The sequence below is a fragment of the Gobius niger genome (genome assembly GCF_951799975.1).
Source record: "Gobius niger genome assembly, chromosome: 7".
In the NCBI taxonomy this organism is placed as follows: domain Eukaryota; kingdom Metazoa; phylum Chordata; class Actinopteri; order Gobiiformes; family Gobiidae; genus Gobius; species Gobius niger.
In genome coordinates this window covers 17,529,957-17,546,960 of record NC_136858.1, presented here as the reverse complement: position 1 = coordinate 17,546,960, position 17,004 = coordinate 17,529,957, and the positions used below count along the sequence as shown (strand labels likewise).

At 41.2% G+C, this 17,004-nt stretch overlaps 1 protein-coding gene across 3 annotated transcripts in view; it reads left to right on the top strand.

The window, feature by feature from the left end:
• Window positions 1-17,004, top strand: part of bicc1a (BicC family RNA binding protein 1a) — a 62,449-nt gene that overhangs the window by 34,311 nt on the left and 11,134 nt on the right. For 2 of the 3 annotated variants that reach the window (XM_079560468.1, XM_079560467.1), the window contains exons 4-10: window positions 141-220; window positions 1,268-1,426; window positions 4,370-4,423; window positions 9,130-9,312; window positions 11,554-11,805; window positions 13,206-13,337; window positions 14,921-15,125. In XM_079560468.1, the coding sequence (XP_079416594.1) occupies window positions 141-220; window positions 1,268-1,426; window positions 4,370-4,423; window positions 9,130-9,312; window positions 11,554-11,805; window positions 13,206-13,337; window positions 14,921-15,125 (1,065 nt within the window). The remainder of the gene's footprint in view (window positions 1-140; window positions 221-1,267; window positions 1,427-4,369; window positions 4,424-9,129; window positions 9,313-11,553; window positions 11,806-13,205; window positions 13,338-14,920; window positions 15,126-17,004) is intronic. The other variant, XM_079560469.1, reaches the window with a different exon arrangement.

Genomic DNA, 17,004 nt, shown 5'->3' with positions numbered 1-17,004 from the left:
TTATATGTTGGCTATGCGTTCTAGGGTTGTGGTTTTGGGCAATACACTTTATCTTTGCTGAGTGAATGTAAGCGAGTATGAAAAGTGCTTTATAAACTATAAGTCACTATAATTCTAATCTGTTCTGCTTTTTCATCTAGACCCTCATATCAAGGTGTGTGGAAAAAGGGACAACGTGAGGGAAGCCAAAGACAGAATCATGTCCGTCCTAGACACAAAGGTATAGTACTTTTATGTTGTAAACATCATTTCCGTCCCTCTCTCTCAAAAGTGTTGGTCTGCGTCGCTCAAACATCCCCTGCCGTCAGAGTGGCAGATTGCACACAGCAGAGCCGTATGGATTGGCAGTAATCTTGGGAGGCATTCACATCAAGGGCTTGTCATGAAGTGTGCATATGGACCCCGGTTCCCATGGAAACACAGAAATCACAAAGCATGATGGGAGCGCGGCAGCACCCCCTTGGGGCTGACTGCCATTTGTGCATTCATCTCACCAGAACACATTTGGTTGGCATTATAGCGGTGCACTTCATCTGCCTTTCCTTTACTAATTCTTGGTTTGTGGGTTTGCTAGTTTAATGCAGTTCCCAGTGATCATTGTTTCCATGTAAAACAAGATTTCCCATTCAGAGGATCAAGTACAAGCTCATACTTACTGTTATTTTTGATGTTCTTCACATTAGTCTGCTTAACGTGCATATGTTTTTCTAGTTATTACTTAGTTTGTATGGAATAATATCTGCAGTTAGTGTTAAATATAGCTTTACACCAATAAAGGGGCAATTTTGAAAAAAAAAAAAAAAAAAAAGTTGACATAGAAAGAGGAATAATCATGTGTTCCAATGATGTAGCTGAGACTCGCACAGTTATGGAAATTCTTTGTGTGTCACCATGTCCCATACCCAAGGATCAATAACAAACATCACAAAAATGTCAAAAGAGGTTAAAAGTAAAATTAATTTGTATTGCCTACATGTTGGTTAAAAGGTGGTCCAACCTGTCTTATGCACTTTTAATGTGTGTGAGTATCTATAATTAAAGAATTTTATCAAAAGGATAGATCATACATCATCATAAAACATGTCAAAGTGGACATGCATGCATTACTGTATTGTCTCTGTTTGTACTGTGATTAGCTACAAGGAAGGTAATTACAGTAGTGCAACAATTGAATTTAAAATCCACACTGTTGCTGAGTCCATATACTGATCTGTGTTCGGTGTTATTGGTCATTCCCTCACTCTGGCCTCTCCTCTCGACTCATTAGAGTAACAGGGTGACTTTGAAGATGGACGTCTCGCACACAGAGCACTCCCATGTCATCGGGAAAGGAGGCAACAACATCAAGAGAGTGATGGAGGAGACGGGCTGCCACATCCACTTCCCCGACTCCAACCGCAACAACCAGGCAGAGAAGAGCAACCAGGTAATTGTAATTGATTTGCATGTACATATTAACAGCCATAATTCCAACATGAGCAGATACAAACACAGAGTAATAATGCGGTATTTACTAGTAGTGTTGGGAAAGCCTTAAATTAAGGCACATTTTCAAAACAGTCATCACTGCCCCAAATGGCTGTACAGGTACACATTGCAATAATACAAAACTACAAAAAACACAACATTATAACACAATGAGAATAGTGAAAAAATAAACTGACCTCACCTCCTCTCATGTTAAAAGCCTGTGCAAAAAGATGAGTCTTTAACAGAGTTTTGAAGCTCTCAACTGAAGTAGCCTGTATAATGTCCGGGGTGAGGGAGTTCCACAGTTTAGGGCCTGCTTTATCTCCTTTACTTTTCAAATGAGATCTTGGACGATCCAGCAAACAACGATCCAGATAAACAAGGCGGTGCCAGTCTAACCTGGCTAATGCCAGGCTGCTGTGTGCGCTCGAATCATTTGGAACTGCATAGCAGCCTGGGGACCATGGCCAAAATTTTCGCATGGATTTGGGAACCAATCACAGAACGAGGAGGGACGGCAAGATGATGACGCGCTATTCGATATACGGAAGCTTGTAGTTTATTTACAGATTTATTTATTTTTTTTAAGTTTATTTACGGATCAAACATGACAGCAGCAGACACAACGCTATTTTTCGATCAAGCTTTAGGCTGTGTTCTATAGTTTAGCTCGAAAGTTTACAGCGGGCACGTCATACGTCATCGGATACGATGATACGATTGGCTGTGGCAAGGTGCAGACGCATGATAGACATTCGTAGCGCCCAATAAACGGCAATGGACGATCATAAAACACACCTCTCCTACGAGAAAATGAATTGGTGGTCCCCAGACTAAACATCACTTTTGATTTTGGTCTGGCGTTAGCCAGGCTAGTGCCAGTCCATGGATGGATTTAAAAACAAGTGATAGATTTTTGAAGTTTTGAAGGAGTAATATGTCGTTTGGCTCCTGTTAGCAGGCGTGCAGCCGTGTTTTGGACCATTTGGAGTCGATGGCTGTGAATCGATGGCTGCTGTCGACCAAAACACAAAGAATTACAATAATCCAAACAAGTCGTGATCAATGCATGGACAACCTGTTTAAACTGGTTTAAAGGCAAGTAGCGCTTTACCTTACTTAGAAGCCTAAGCCTACTTTATCAAAAGTATATCTCACTTAAAGGTGCTTTGCAAGGAAAATAAACCTTGATATTAGTGTGCATTCGACCTTTATGTGACCCAGAAGCTGTATGGGTGGGTAGTATGGCACCTTTGCCTTTTATCACAGTGACCTCTATGATGCTTTAGGCTTTTAGGGTTTCTGTAGGTTTTCTCTGCTGATGGAACCATGGATGAAACGTATGCGCAATCCTGGAGTTTATTAAATACACACTAATATCAAGTTGTTGTTCTGCATGATCAGGTCTGCGATGACCCTTTAAGAGTAAAGTTAGCAGCAGCAGTGGTTGGGTCTTAACAAGGTTCCAAGTAGAACTTGAATATGCAACAGGCTGTTTTTCAGTGGATAAAAGGTTCAGGACCACCTGTCAGGTATTCACACTGTCATGACGTCCGGATGGTAAAGGAAAAAAAGGTTTGTACGTGGTCGAGTTGTTGGGCTGCATATATTTTCAGCATATGTGGGACTCTTAAAAGATCCTGAGCGTTATGGAACAAAAAATTAAGTCAAAGACCCAAAAACACCAGCACTGAGCACTGATACTGAATACACATTTTTGCACAGATTTTTTTGTTTTTATGAGAGTGATCTGGTCCAATACAATCTGTTTCTGTATATGCAGGTTTGAAATGAACAAACAACAGATATTGAGGTGTGGATAATATATCTAATTTGAAGTCAAATCTGTTTTTCTGGCCTACTGTGCATGTTTTTTATGAGGGAAGCCTAAGTGAAAGCAAATTTGGAGATTTCTTTTTTTTTAGACCCTGATTAAAAAGCCACTTAATTTCCTGCCAAATTCAGATTTACCATGAAACTTTATAAGTGTGTGCATTGTTCTATACTTTGATCAGGTATACTTTTTGAGATCTTTCACCCACTGCAGTTTTGTTTGTCTCTCAACTGAAACCAACTGAACCCTCTGCCATTGCACTATTTTAGCTTTCTGACGAACTTGTCACCGTTTTGAGTCAGGCAGGATACTGAAAACTGCCAGCTGTTTTGTTTGGCCGAGCCTCCGGAAATCTTGATGATTTAGCTGGCCTCGCTATGTAAGAGCGCAGGACGGTGGTGCAATTACCATCAAGGTGCAGCCTGAGCAGTTGGGTTAGCACGCAGTGTGGCTATTCATCAGCCAACATCTGTGCCAGGTGCTCCAACATGCACCTGAAAAAGAAATCTACTGACAAGCTGCTAAAGTATATGGGTTATTGGATATTATAATAACATGTTTAAATAAATTGCTAACCAGATGTCACAGCTACTAATAACTGCGTACTTTCCATTTTTGTATTATTAAACAGGTGTTCGTCACACTTTAAAAAGCACTAGCATAATCCATCACGGGACTCTTTCTTAGCCTTTCTGGACACCTAGGAACCATCCACGCCCACGTCACAACCATGACCCATGAGTCTGGATGGAGAATTAAACATTGTGTGTCTGTTAAAAAATGTTTTAACCATACAAGATTGATAATGCATAATTTGTCCACTGTAAATATCCTATCGATCAGTGACAGAAAAATAGGTGTTGTAAAATGAACTGAATGTCTAAAAAATATTATTCAAAGTGTTTGGTTTCGCCCAATTTGAGATCTGCAATTCGTCTTCTTTGTCATTTTTTAACTTGGATAACATTTTTGCAATTTCCATATTTCTGTTGACTATAACTGTCGGTAATTGAATTGCTTTGGCTCTTCCTAACATAAAATAACCGGCTCTTGCTTTGTGCCCAGGTGTCCATCGCAGGTCAGCCAGCGGGAGTGGAAGCAGCACGGGTAAAAATAAGGGTATGTAAGACCTTTTAAATCTCTTTCTGTTTTTAGAGCTGTACTCCACCCATTTCACATCCTTCAGATATCACAAGTGCATCTAGACTTGCAAAATAGGCCTATTTTTCCATTTTGCAAGTCACTTTATACATCTGGCTATTATGTCTGTCTAATTCCACAAGAGATCTTTAAGAAAAGCCCCATGTGAATCACCCAGATATCTCTATATTAAATGTACATTATTGGATTGTGCATTGTTGTATTCATTTGGATTGGCAGATTGAACATCTGCTTTAAAACTGAACAACTTGGAAACTTGGATTCAAATGGGTCCCAACTTGACATCGAATGCGTCACAAAAATGGAAGCCAAACATTTTTGTCCAACACAAATTTGCAGAGGTGGAAAAGGACTTGAAAGTTTTAAGTGTACTGCCTTAGTTGTGAAAAATGCGCTATGCACCCAACAGCATCAGCGATAAATGTGATACAAGTTGCAGCAGACATTGAAACTTGTAGCTATAGTAGAAGCTGCTGTTGTTGCTGTAGTTGCAGTTTGGTTTCTTTTGAGGTTCCGTCTTCTTCAAAAATACACTCAATTATCAATGTACTTGTATTATGCCAGGGCTTCAGACTGCAAACAAATACTCAGACAGTCCAGACAGCCAGTTTCCTCACCTCAGTCTTAACCCGCGAGGGCAACTCTTGGGGCCAGTTATTTTGCATTCAGGCAAAGTCCGGCACTTCCTCTCCGCCGCAAGCACCATTCCTGACTTACTCCCCGACCACTTCCCCTTGAACTATTGTAAAACTGGTGCTCAGAAGATTCGGTCTTTTTTTGGCAGCCTCACGTTTCGCCCGATTTCGGAGTCTTTCTCTCGAGTCGCTGTCTGACTCCAAGGCAGACCCCATAACCTCCTAATAACAAGAACTGACCAAAACTAACAACGCTGAGCATGACTGAGTGAGTGAGGAGAAAGCTTATATCTGTGAGGTGTTCAGCGGAATCTATTGGCAGGTCTGCGCGTGTGTGCTTAAGGCTGTTTTCACAAGGATCAAGCCTCGGTCAGGTCGTCCACTCGCTTCTATGTCTGGAAAAAATGTTTCAAATCTGACCTTAAAAGTTGTTATACAAAGAGTTTTATATTCTAGGCTGTGGAGAAGCAGAAACGTGGCGGTGCTTCCAAAGAACACACAGTGGGGATAAAACGGGTGGATCAAAGGCACATTTCCTTTACTTGATTGAATAAAGCCTGGCATTGATACCGATCACACATCCCACTTAACCTATGCACCCTCCGAGATGGGAAAGGCACGACCGCTGCAGTGTCCGGAGCAACACCCCTCTGTCCTGCTTTTACATGATTTTATCACTGCACCTCAAATTTCCTGAATGTTCTTACATATATATCTACACTAAATTCTTTCATGAGTGGAGTGACTCTTGCCTTTGCATAAGATAATCCGGTAACACTTTATAAGAACTACACCTTATTTAGAGTTAGTAAATTATACATTAACACTTAATTCATCATGAACAATTCATTAGTTAAAGGAATTGGCCACCATTTTTCCATGCTGAGATATGTTCTTACCTGAGCTTAGACGAGTTGATGTTGTTAGCATTTAGCCTCTCCCAGCATGTTCCTATAGCTCCAAACTGGAGTGAAGTTAGAAGCGACCAAGTTCTTCCACGTTTTCCCTATTTAAATACAGTTACGTGAGTCTAGTTACACAAAATTAAATATGTCGATTTTCTAAGCCGATAAAATTGTACTATATTGCAAGGCTAACTGCAAGGCCCAATTTGGAGCTATAGGAATACTGGGAGAGGCTAAATAGTTCTCCACATAATCCACTGATGCATTGTTAAGTAGTTATTAAGTGTTAGTCACACTTAACTAATGAACTGTTCATGATGAATTAAGAGTTTACTCATCATTTAGTTAGTTTATCAAGTTTATTTTAAATTCAGAACCAACATCACACTATGATTGTGTTATTGTTTGTACTCAAGGACAGACATTGATTTAGTGAAAATTATTTTTGCACTGTTTCTTTAGGTTGTAGTAATTGTCCTGTATTTTTTAACGATATAATGTTACAAGCACTGCCCATACATTACATCGTTGTGGCCTGGTGCAAACACTTTGTAGCATCCTGCTTTGTACAACCAGTAAAAAGTCACTCTCTTGGCAGGTCTGGTTATCTTTCTTCTCTGTTCACAGTGCACGGGCCTCAGAGGTGGGTGGTCCAGACACCACAGGCCTCTTGAAGCAGAAGTGGTTTGTTTTTTTTCCAGAACAATGCTGCTGTTCTGTAGTATTGTATCTACAACTCTTGAGGCCAGGTTATTTCCACGCTGTTGCTGAGGTGATTGACTCTTGTGGAGGAGTTGACAGACAGGTGTTGAAAGTTCTCACCGGGCTCTTGCACCTCCACGATCTTTAATTATTGCTAAGTCTGGATAATGGATGTATTTACACCAGACATAGGGATCACATATGTGCCAGGTAGACTTTGTAGAAAAGGCTGAGGTCAGCGGTGCCTTAAATCAGTCCATTCTTCATTGAAAGCTGTCTCCTGCTGCTCTGCTCGGGCTCTGCCGTGTTTCCCTCCACACTGACCTAAATTTCTGAAGCCCTCAGAGAGCCCGTGCTGAAACGTGATATAATTGTAAGGCCATGCACATATGGGACTGATCAAGGGCGCATTTCTTTGGTCGGAGCAATTCATGCTGCTTGCCCTTCACTGGCAGCCAAAACCGTAGTGGCACTCTGCCCAAGATCCGATGTTTGGATAACACACTGGGCTTGTGTGTGTGTGTGTGTGTGTGTGTGTGACTTCTCCTGCTCGTCTGTGATCGGGCTTGTGCGCATGTCTATGTGGACTTTTAATATCAGGCCATTTGTCTAAAAGGTCTAAGTTCTGCTTGCTATGACTTTTATTGCTTCTTTGTGACTTTCAGAGCTTGATCACCTTGATGGCTATGTCCTCTTGGATTTAAACATCTCATTAAAAGTAATATTTTTGTGTGCTTTTAATTTTGTTCAATGAAGGTTCTTGAGTCATCTTCTGTTCGCTGTAGTTGAAGTGTTGAGCGTTACTACAGAATACAGAAGAACCTTCATTGAAGATAGACAATTCCTGTACGACTGAGAGCCTACACATGCTTTTAACTATGCTTTTAAAGCAGTACTAAGTAACTCATACCCCTAGAGGCCATAAGTGCCACTGCAGGTGTCGTAGCATGTTGCGTTTTTTTACTCATTAATTGTCCATGAGAGTAAATACTACACTGACAGAAAAGACAAAGGGAGAGAGAGGGATATTGTACATCCAATTACACAATGGAGATCATTCTTTCCACTCAAACTTGGCTGTAACTGTTGAAGTAAGTGATGCCCAGAACTTACTTTTGGCAATGTATATTTTAGGTGCACATGTTTGTGAGCTATGGATGTATTGATAGTGAATATAAATCAGCAAAGGCAGCGAGTTAAAACATGTATCTTATCTTCAGCAATGTTCCCACAGAAAATGTTTGTAATGTTTGCACAGAAAATCTATGCAGCGCACAAAGTATTATTTGATTATTTACAATGTTGGGCTGAAGATAAAATCTGACACGAGAATAGATAGGATCGCTCATTAACAGTTCTCATGGCGCTGGAGGAGTCGCAGGCTCGTATCTCCCGCCCTGTTCATCCTCCACAATGTCAGCCCGTCTTTGTGCTTTGCTCCCTCTCTCTACAGAGTTTGAGTGCAGGTGCACAGGTGCAGGCTGGTAACATACAATCTGAAAGTCCACGGGAAGGACAAATGTCAAAATGTAGAGCAACATGTATTTTTGGAGAGCTAAAGCCATTTCTATGATTTCTATGGTTTCAGCCCACTGCACCCCAATCAGATATAAGCGAAAGAAACAACTAAAATGCTAAAGAATGTTGCTACCCACTGCAAGGGGACATATGTTTATTCACAGTGTAACACCGTCGGCCTGTATCGATCATACTTTTTTCTTATTTGAGTTGAGTTGGCAGCCTGCGTGCCACCTTGTCATGTCTGTCAATTCCAATAAGTCTAAGTAATTGCCCCCTCCCACTTCACTGCTTTTACTCCGTGTCCACATGGAGCCAATCACACGCGCAGCATAAAGGTGATAAAAGCTACTGTGCTGTGCATGCCAGACGCTTCTATTGTAGACAGTAATTGGTACGCTTCACTTACTGCGCGCCACCTCTGACAGCCTAATGATAAGCTTTCCCACTCCATGTCACTGCAGAGTTCTGGCAGACAGTCTTTTTTTGTTTAGTTTTTTTACTGAAATTGAAAATATTTGAAGACGGTGGTGGAGCCCGGCTGTTGTTGTTTTTTCTCTGAATTTATACGGCCATTTATTAGTCCTATTAGTCGTTTGTCATATTCAGCGTATTCGTCATATTTGTCATATTCTGTCATATTCACTGGACAAACTCACTGTGAGTTAAACACTGTCCATGTCCCGAGTGAATATATCAAAACGTGATCAAAACACCAGCACGTCATGTTATCAGGAGCTTGTCTTTGTTTGTCCCTTGTGTTCAGTTTTTTTTTTTTTGGTGCTGTTTTTAATAGTCGAGAAAAAACGTCACAAAAGTTTCAGTTCTTCATTCATAAAAGTTTATTTTCTTATAAAGAAATTACTTTGACCAAATATACATTTAACACTATGTTCTGTTTCAGGAACTCCTTCCGTTAGTCTTATCGTTCGAGCTTCCCGCCATAATGCAGACAGACCCCAGCTCCCCCACTGTCCAGCACATCTCACAAACCTACAACCTCACGGTGTCGTTCAAGCCCCCGACGCGCCTCTACAGAGCGACTGGAGTGGTCCGTGGCTCGCAGAATAACGCCAATGCAGTCAAGGTATACCAATTCTATTATTAAGTTTATTATGTTTTATTCAGACAAGACACATTTATTTATGGGCACACGTCATGCAAAAAGGAATTCATTGTGCCTTACAAGATCAATAAAACCACTATAGTTAAACTACAACACAATTTTGCTAAAACTATATTAAAACGGATATAAAACAATCCATAAAACACAGATACAACCATTATTGTCATTCAAAGATACAAAGAAATCTAATATCAGTTACCATAGGCCACACTAAACATTGTCAGTGTTTGGGCTCATGTTACATTCTCAGATGTTCCAAAGGTTTAGTTTAGACTCTAGGAACCAACAGCAGACCACTCCCTGAGGTTCTTACAGTATGGGATAGTTCATATGGCACTAACATATCAGAGATGTATTTTGGTGCTAGATCATGAAGAGACCTATAGACAAGCAAAGCTATTTTTCAGGAAGCCAGTCCAGAGACCTGAGCACTGGACTAACGTGGTTGTATTTTCTGGTTCTGGTCAGGACTCGAGCAGCAGTGTTCTAGATGTACTGCAGCTGTCTGACAGCTAGTCAGAGGCCAGAGTGAGAGGCCAGTGAGCAGGCTGTTGCAGTAGTCTAACTTCATCTCTATAAATCTGGTTTGATTTTATCTTGAAAAAATGGAATAGCTCACTGGCTACTTCCTTAATTATTATACCAGCAACTTACTACAACCTTCATTTTTCAGGTCTGAGCCTTTATTTTGAAATCCATACCAAAATATAACAATGTATGTATATTGCGCTTCAATAGCTTCTACAGTTTTCAATGTAGTGACGCTAAATTTACACCAGTCACCAATTATCATACTAGCAACTTTCTACAACCTTTATTTTTTAGATCTGGACATTTATTTTGAAATGTATGTCAATATATGAAAATGTGTGGATATTACTCCTTATTAGCTACCACAATTATGACTGTGTTTGAACTAAATTGGCAACAGTTATTATCGGCGCAACGTTGGTAACATGTGCGGCAAAACATGTACTGCCATGGTATTGTGCTGTAATAAAGTAAAGTGGAATTTTATAAGACAGCAGTTGTATAATATTTTTATAGTCATAGTTTTATTGTTAAATCAATACCTCTGTGTTTAAGGACCGTGTGTGTGAGCAGAGTGTTTTATTTCTCCTCTCCACAATGACCACCTGCCAGAGAGAGTTTCCGGTCGGTTGACGTTGTAAGCCTCACCAGCCCTGTCAGCATTTCACACCTTTTTAAACTAAAATTTTTTTTTACTTCATATCAGCTGGATGACTTCTCTCCATTGCTGGCAGCCGTGACTTTGTGCTTCTTTTGTAATTGTTCAAGCCTTTCCCAAGACTCTTTTCTCTGGTTTTGTGTTGTTGTTAAACCCTCTGCTCTTGAGAATAGCAATCATCATACTGCATATACACATGTCTAAGCAGTGGCATTTTCTTGAGCTGTGGTTTGGGAAACGCTGCCCAAGAATCTTCTCATTGTCTCTGCCAGTTAATGTCCAGCTCTGCATACGGGGCTTTGTTTAGTTTGCCAGACGCTATATTTGTGTACATTACACATGCATTCATTCATGCGTCTGCGTTTACTGTGGCCTACATTTGCACATAGTCTTTATGTGCGTACTGTAGATGATTTGCTGGTTGGGCTGGCACTTCCCTGTGCTTGTGGTAGGTCGGAGGGCTCAGTCCTGATTGTATGCAGTGCCAGCCCGAGGCCAGAGGATTACAGGAATGTTAGTGTGATGGTGGTGTGACACCATTCAAACACCTCTGAAGATTCCCAAAACCACCGTGAAAGACTGGCCACAGTGCATGAGCTCCTGCTTCAAGTTGGAAATGCCTCACTTGGTCGGTCAAGTGATGGTTGAAAAACGTTTGAGAAGTTGAAGCAGATGCAGTAAAAATAAAATGTCCAGCTTTCGGCTGAACTTAACTTTATTCAGCATATAATCAAACAAAAACGGCTCAATCGACCATTTTAATTATATATTTTCATTCAGAAATAAAAAATAAAGAAATCTGTATGTTTTTGATCATGAATATGTCATGGAAATGGCTGCTTGTCACCCATTTTGCTGTGAAAGAATCAAGCTGTACTACAGAAGAAAAGCATACTTTAGACTTGAGTTGTGTCCTCTCGTTTACGCAGCACAATGATTGATTACAGCAGACGGTTCCACATGAAGCCTCTGACTGAACGGACGCTCATTACCTTGTCATGTCCTGTTCCCAGAGGGGCACGGCCCTGCTGTTGGAGCATCTGGCGGGCAGCCTGGCCAGCACCATCTCAGTCACTACCCACCTGGACATCGCCCCCCAACACCACCTTTTTATGAAGGGACGCAACGGCAGCAACATCAAGCACATCACACAGAGGACAGGGGCGCAGATACACTTCCCTGACCTCAACAGCCCGCAGAAGAAGTCCACTGTTTACATCCAGGGCACAATCGAGTCGGTGTGTCTGGCACGGCAGTATCTTATGGTGGGTACAAAAACAGGAGGTGGATATGCACAGGCCTTTTTCATTTACATGCATCCACACCTAAATGTTCTCGCTCATGAGACAGCTTTTCACTTTGACACCGATGACTTAGGCAAAAGCAAAATACTATTCTAATCTTATCTGTTTCATTAAAGGAATAAAGCTACTTCTATTTATCTGTGATAGATTGAAGTTTATTGCATTAACTGTTTTTAGTTACTATGTTTTGTTAATTAATAATCAATCCAAAACAAATATGCTTACTACAGTTTGTCATAGCGCTATGGCTGTGGATGTTCCTTGGGTGGCCCCTCAGGATTGCAGATTAGTCCTTGTTAAAAACTGTGAAAATCATAACATCCTGCTCAGAGAAGGTTAAACTGTATAAATTATAGCAGCCACATACATGTAATATGTTTCTGGATCTGTTTGGCCGAGGCCCATATACAATCATTTTGGTAGAGAGAGCGGATGCGGTTATTCCTGCCTGTAATTTAGTTGTCAGTACTTTCGCATTTTTAAGACGAGAGCCTTGAATTTAAATGTCTCCTGGTTCATAATGTTTTGTGGTCATTCTTGTCTTATTGCCCGGGACCACAAGGCTATCTTTATTGGAATAACTGGGAATCACAATCAAAAGTCAGTCAGAAAAATGCACAGAAAGGATGGTTCTTTAATTGCGTTTGGTTAAAGCTGCTGCCGCGCTGGAGGATATAGCACAGCTCACCCGTAAACATCTTTGGCTGTGTGTTTGGACACCCATAATTCTGCTTGCCTTCCCTTTGTCTGCGGTCTCCTATTTGGCCCCAGAGACGTTTAGCAAATGCCAAAGCTGTTGCACCGGCTGAACACGACACGGCTTTCACTAGGTCTGAAACAGCCAATGTGGAACGGAGAAGCCTCTGTCTGGACAATAACAAACAGTGTGTGAAGTAAATTGGATGCCCGAGGTGCGCACACGGACGAATGTAAAAATAGGGAGTTGTAACAGATTATAGCGCAGACGTATAGCACAGTCCATATGCTCTTTGTGATTTGGCCTCTCTTCGCCGGACTGTAGATTACAGCCCCAAGCTTGACAAAGCTGGTCTTGGCCCATTCTCTGTCACTAATTACACCCACTTACTATAGTTTTCAGCACTGTACCCAAAATATAGCCGTCTGTGGTGCGTGCGGTGCTGTGGTGATCATGCAGAACAGTCTAGCGTTGGAGGAATTCCCCCAACTTCAGAGTGGGATCCAGCTATGACTAGTATTTATTGATTTAACGTGATATACTGTATGTAGGTCAGCGCTGGATAAAATATTATAGAGACAACAGAGATGTAAAGATAACAGAGCATATTTTGCTCTCGGAATGACAAACAGTTTTTTCATGTTGTTGTTTTTTTGCTCTACAGGGTTGCTTGCCGCTGGTCCTAATGTTTGACATAAAAGAAGATGTGGAGGTGGAGCCCCAGTGTATAACAGCACTAATGGAACAACTGGATGTCTTCATCAGCATCAAGCCAAAGCCAAAACAGCCTAGCAAGGTGTGTCACCCACATACCACATAGTCAAAGACCATCCTCTTTGCCAACACAGTTTCCCCCATGTAAAGTCACACCTCTTGTTTGAAAAGGCGCTGTCTCGCCCGCTTAAATTCAACGTCAGGTAAATCTAATAAGAGCGAAGGAACCTACTGTTCCAGGCGTACCCTCTACTATTCGCATTCCTACAATTGAAATAAATTATAGATTGTCACGTCACATTTCATCACCAACTGTAGCTTAAAACCAATAGGAAATTTGCCGTTCTCGTGCTGTGCAAACTCTCAGGAAAGAGTCTGGCCGCACACAGCCGCGCATACACACTCGGCGTGCTTCACCAAATCCAAACCTCAGTCATCACTGAACGCTCGATCTCCCCCAACTGAGAAATAGTCCAGTCTCTTGCGTGCATTTGCCCAAGTCTGTTGTTTTAACATGCTGAAGCAATACACTGTGATTTACAAGCATCTTGACACACCTGTCGGACACATGTGCTTTGCTCAAAACCAGACGCTAAAGTTAGCCTCGGATTTTCTATTCATAATTCAAACAAGCTCTTAGACACCCGTGCACCGTCCTGACTGAGCCAAGGCCCGATGCCCAGACTTGTCAGGCCCTTAGAGACCAGTGCCAAGGTGCCAGAGTAAACACCAGCCCACTCTGTAGGATTTCTTCACTTAAACATTTTAATGAGGGGGCCGCAGTGATCCAAAAGGCGCAGTCCAAAGGCACGGAGTGGCCTCTTTGTTGCTGCCGTATTGGCATCGTCATAGGGGCAGGGAGTGTATGCATGTCAGACCCATGGAACGTGCTCAGACTACATTATTTAGTGAAGGCAAAACAGAAAGGCAAGAGCAGGATTAGTGCCCATTTTTAAGTTTCTCCTGATGTTGAAAACAAAATTCACTTCCTCTCACAGTAGAAATCAAAATGAATTGTACTAGTATTCATTCATGTATAAACACAATTTTGCCACTATGAATTTAGATTTAGCAAAGGAGGAACTGTTTTTGTGTTTCCATCCTCTAATTGTATATTCGTATTGCTATATTCTATTCAAGTAGATATACTGATATTATTTCCATCATTCAGTTATGTCTTTAAATAACCCAACAGACAGCTATTTATATAAGTTGTTGACTAATATAAGCCCATTTATTTCATCTATCTATCGCTATATCAGACAGATGTTTGTTATGCAATCGAGTCGAAAACTTTGCTCCCATGTCTCCCGCTGTCTCCCAGTTTCTCCCACACAGCACTGTTTACCCTCCTAATCTGCGCCTAATTCCCTCTTCCTTCCTCCCTCATGTGTTAGTCTTCCCCTCATCCTCTCCTTCACTCCTATCCACTGGTGCCAACATTCCCTCCACTATCTGTGGTGTCGTTTTCTAGTGATTTGACAGAGTTTGCTGGAAGACCCAGACTTTCCTAAACTTTGAGTCATGTAATAATGGTCCCAATTAGCGAATCACAAAGAGGGCCAAATGTTTATTGTTTAGAGCTGCATCATAGTGTGTAGCTAGTCTAAATTGTTATTGACAAGCCTGCATGAAGCAAAGTGTAAGTCTGTCTCTTTATTGCAGTCTGTGATCGTGAAGAGTGTGGAGAGGAACGCAGTAAACATGTACGAAGCGCGGAAGTTCATCCTGAGACTGGAGAGCAGCGGCGTGTCATGCTCGTCGCCCCCCATCGCAGTGACCCCTGCCCACAATGGCCCCTCCCCCTCCCTCATCTGCCCCGTTGGCCTGGACATTCTGGCCTCAGCTGGACTGGGGCTCAGCAATCTGGGTAAATAGCTGCGTTTAGACGAAGAATTTAAGAACATTGTATCTCAATGAGGTCATAACTCATCGTTATTTTTGTCCATGATTGTGTTTGTCCCAAAGCACTAATCTGAATGTTGATGCATTTACGGAAAACGGCCTAGAGGTTAAAATATTATACAGAGGAAAATATTAAGCTCTTGTATAACTTCATTGCTAAACTGTTCATATAACCAGTATATATGTCTCCATTGTTCAAGAAAAAGTGACTTAGCGCTAATAATCTGTTTTGTCTAATCACATTTTAATTGGTTAAAATGTGATTGTTTGGTGCAACCTTCGTCTCAAAAAGCTGTGTCCGGTTACTTGATAATCCTTTGTTACTACGTTTAATTACAAGACACTAATTGGAGTTACACAGAGTGCAGAAATCCAATTGCATCATTTCACACACACAAAAAGATTGTGTTAGAAAAAAAAAAAAAACCTTGATGCACGAGTCTCTGCAGAGGAACTAATGTGATCATAAATCATTGTCAGTCACATCTGGGCTGGTTGCACGCTGAGAGTCTTCCCTCTCAGCAAAACATCTAGCCCTGATAATGTATCTCAGTGCCAGGCATTCTCTGGAATCTTGTGCCACTACATCATAGCGTCTGCTACCATCTGATACACATCCATCGCAGCGTAAATCAGAGGCTACAGCAGCTTAGTGTATGCTTCTCAGTAGCCCCCAATCAGAGCCTGTATGTAAATCCCCAAGTGCCAAGGAGAAATCCACATGTGCATTCAGTGAGCAGCCAACCATCACAAAGTAACCTCCGTGTAGCAGAAAGTGCGAGGGAACCGTGAGTATCGTAAAGCAGTCATGACCACACAGGACTGACCTCAGCTCACTGCCATAGAGTTCATACTGGAACACTAGATTTTTTTTTTTGTTGCCCAACAGTGATTATTTTTTTTCAATATTTCTTTTAGCCTGAGGAGTATTATGATAACCCTGAGACACCGGCTTTTATGTGAAACGGTCCGGGAATCAGATTCCTCTGTATGACATGAGTAATTCATCAGGCGCAGCGGAAAGAGAAGATAGTAGAGTCAGCTGACGTGATGTATTGTATGGGTTTAATGGTAAAATCAACTAAACACGACATGTTATATCCAGTCTAGGACAGTGTCTGGATCATTGTTGCCTCATTAACCCTCCACATGGTAACAGTTTGAATATTGGTGCAAACCAGAAATGCCCAATTCAATTATCGGTAGGACTTTACAGCACAGTACCAATATGATAATTTAATGTTAAATGTATTTATTAGTTTAACCTCTTAAGCACATTTTCTCCAGTTTGGCTTTACCTAAATCTAAAAGCTTCTTGAAAAAAGTGTCAAAACTGCAACGAAAATGAGGATGAAAATACAACAAAGAAAGCAAAAAAGAGCAACAAAAAACAGATTGAAAAGTGATGAAAAAGCAAAAAAAGAGACAAAAAAGCGATAAAGAAGCGACAAAAATGTGCCTGAAAAGCAACAATAACACAATTAAAAAGCGACTAAAATACGACGTGACGAAAACGAAACGCTTACAAAAAACAAGGAAAAAATAGCAATGAAGAAAGCAACAAAAAAGTGACAAAAACGTGGCGACAACGCAACAAAAACGATTATGATCAGTGATCTATAATCTTAGCTTTCAAATGAGGCGTTACACTGGCCTATAGGCTGCAAGCTCCAGTCGAGAAGCTTTTAGATTTGGGTAAAACTGGAGAACTGAAAAAATGTGCTCGGTTCAGGTGGGGGTTAATAGATTAACTTTAGATCGACAACAAATCAACAGGTGCTAGTTAAAAAACAAACAAAAAGTTGTCACAAGTTATATTTGGGTTAATATATGAAATGAAAACG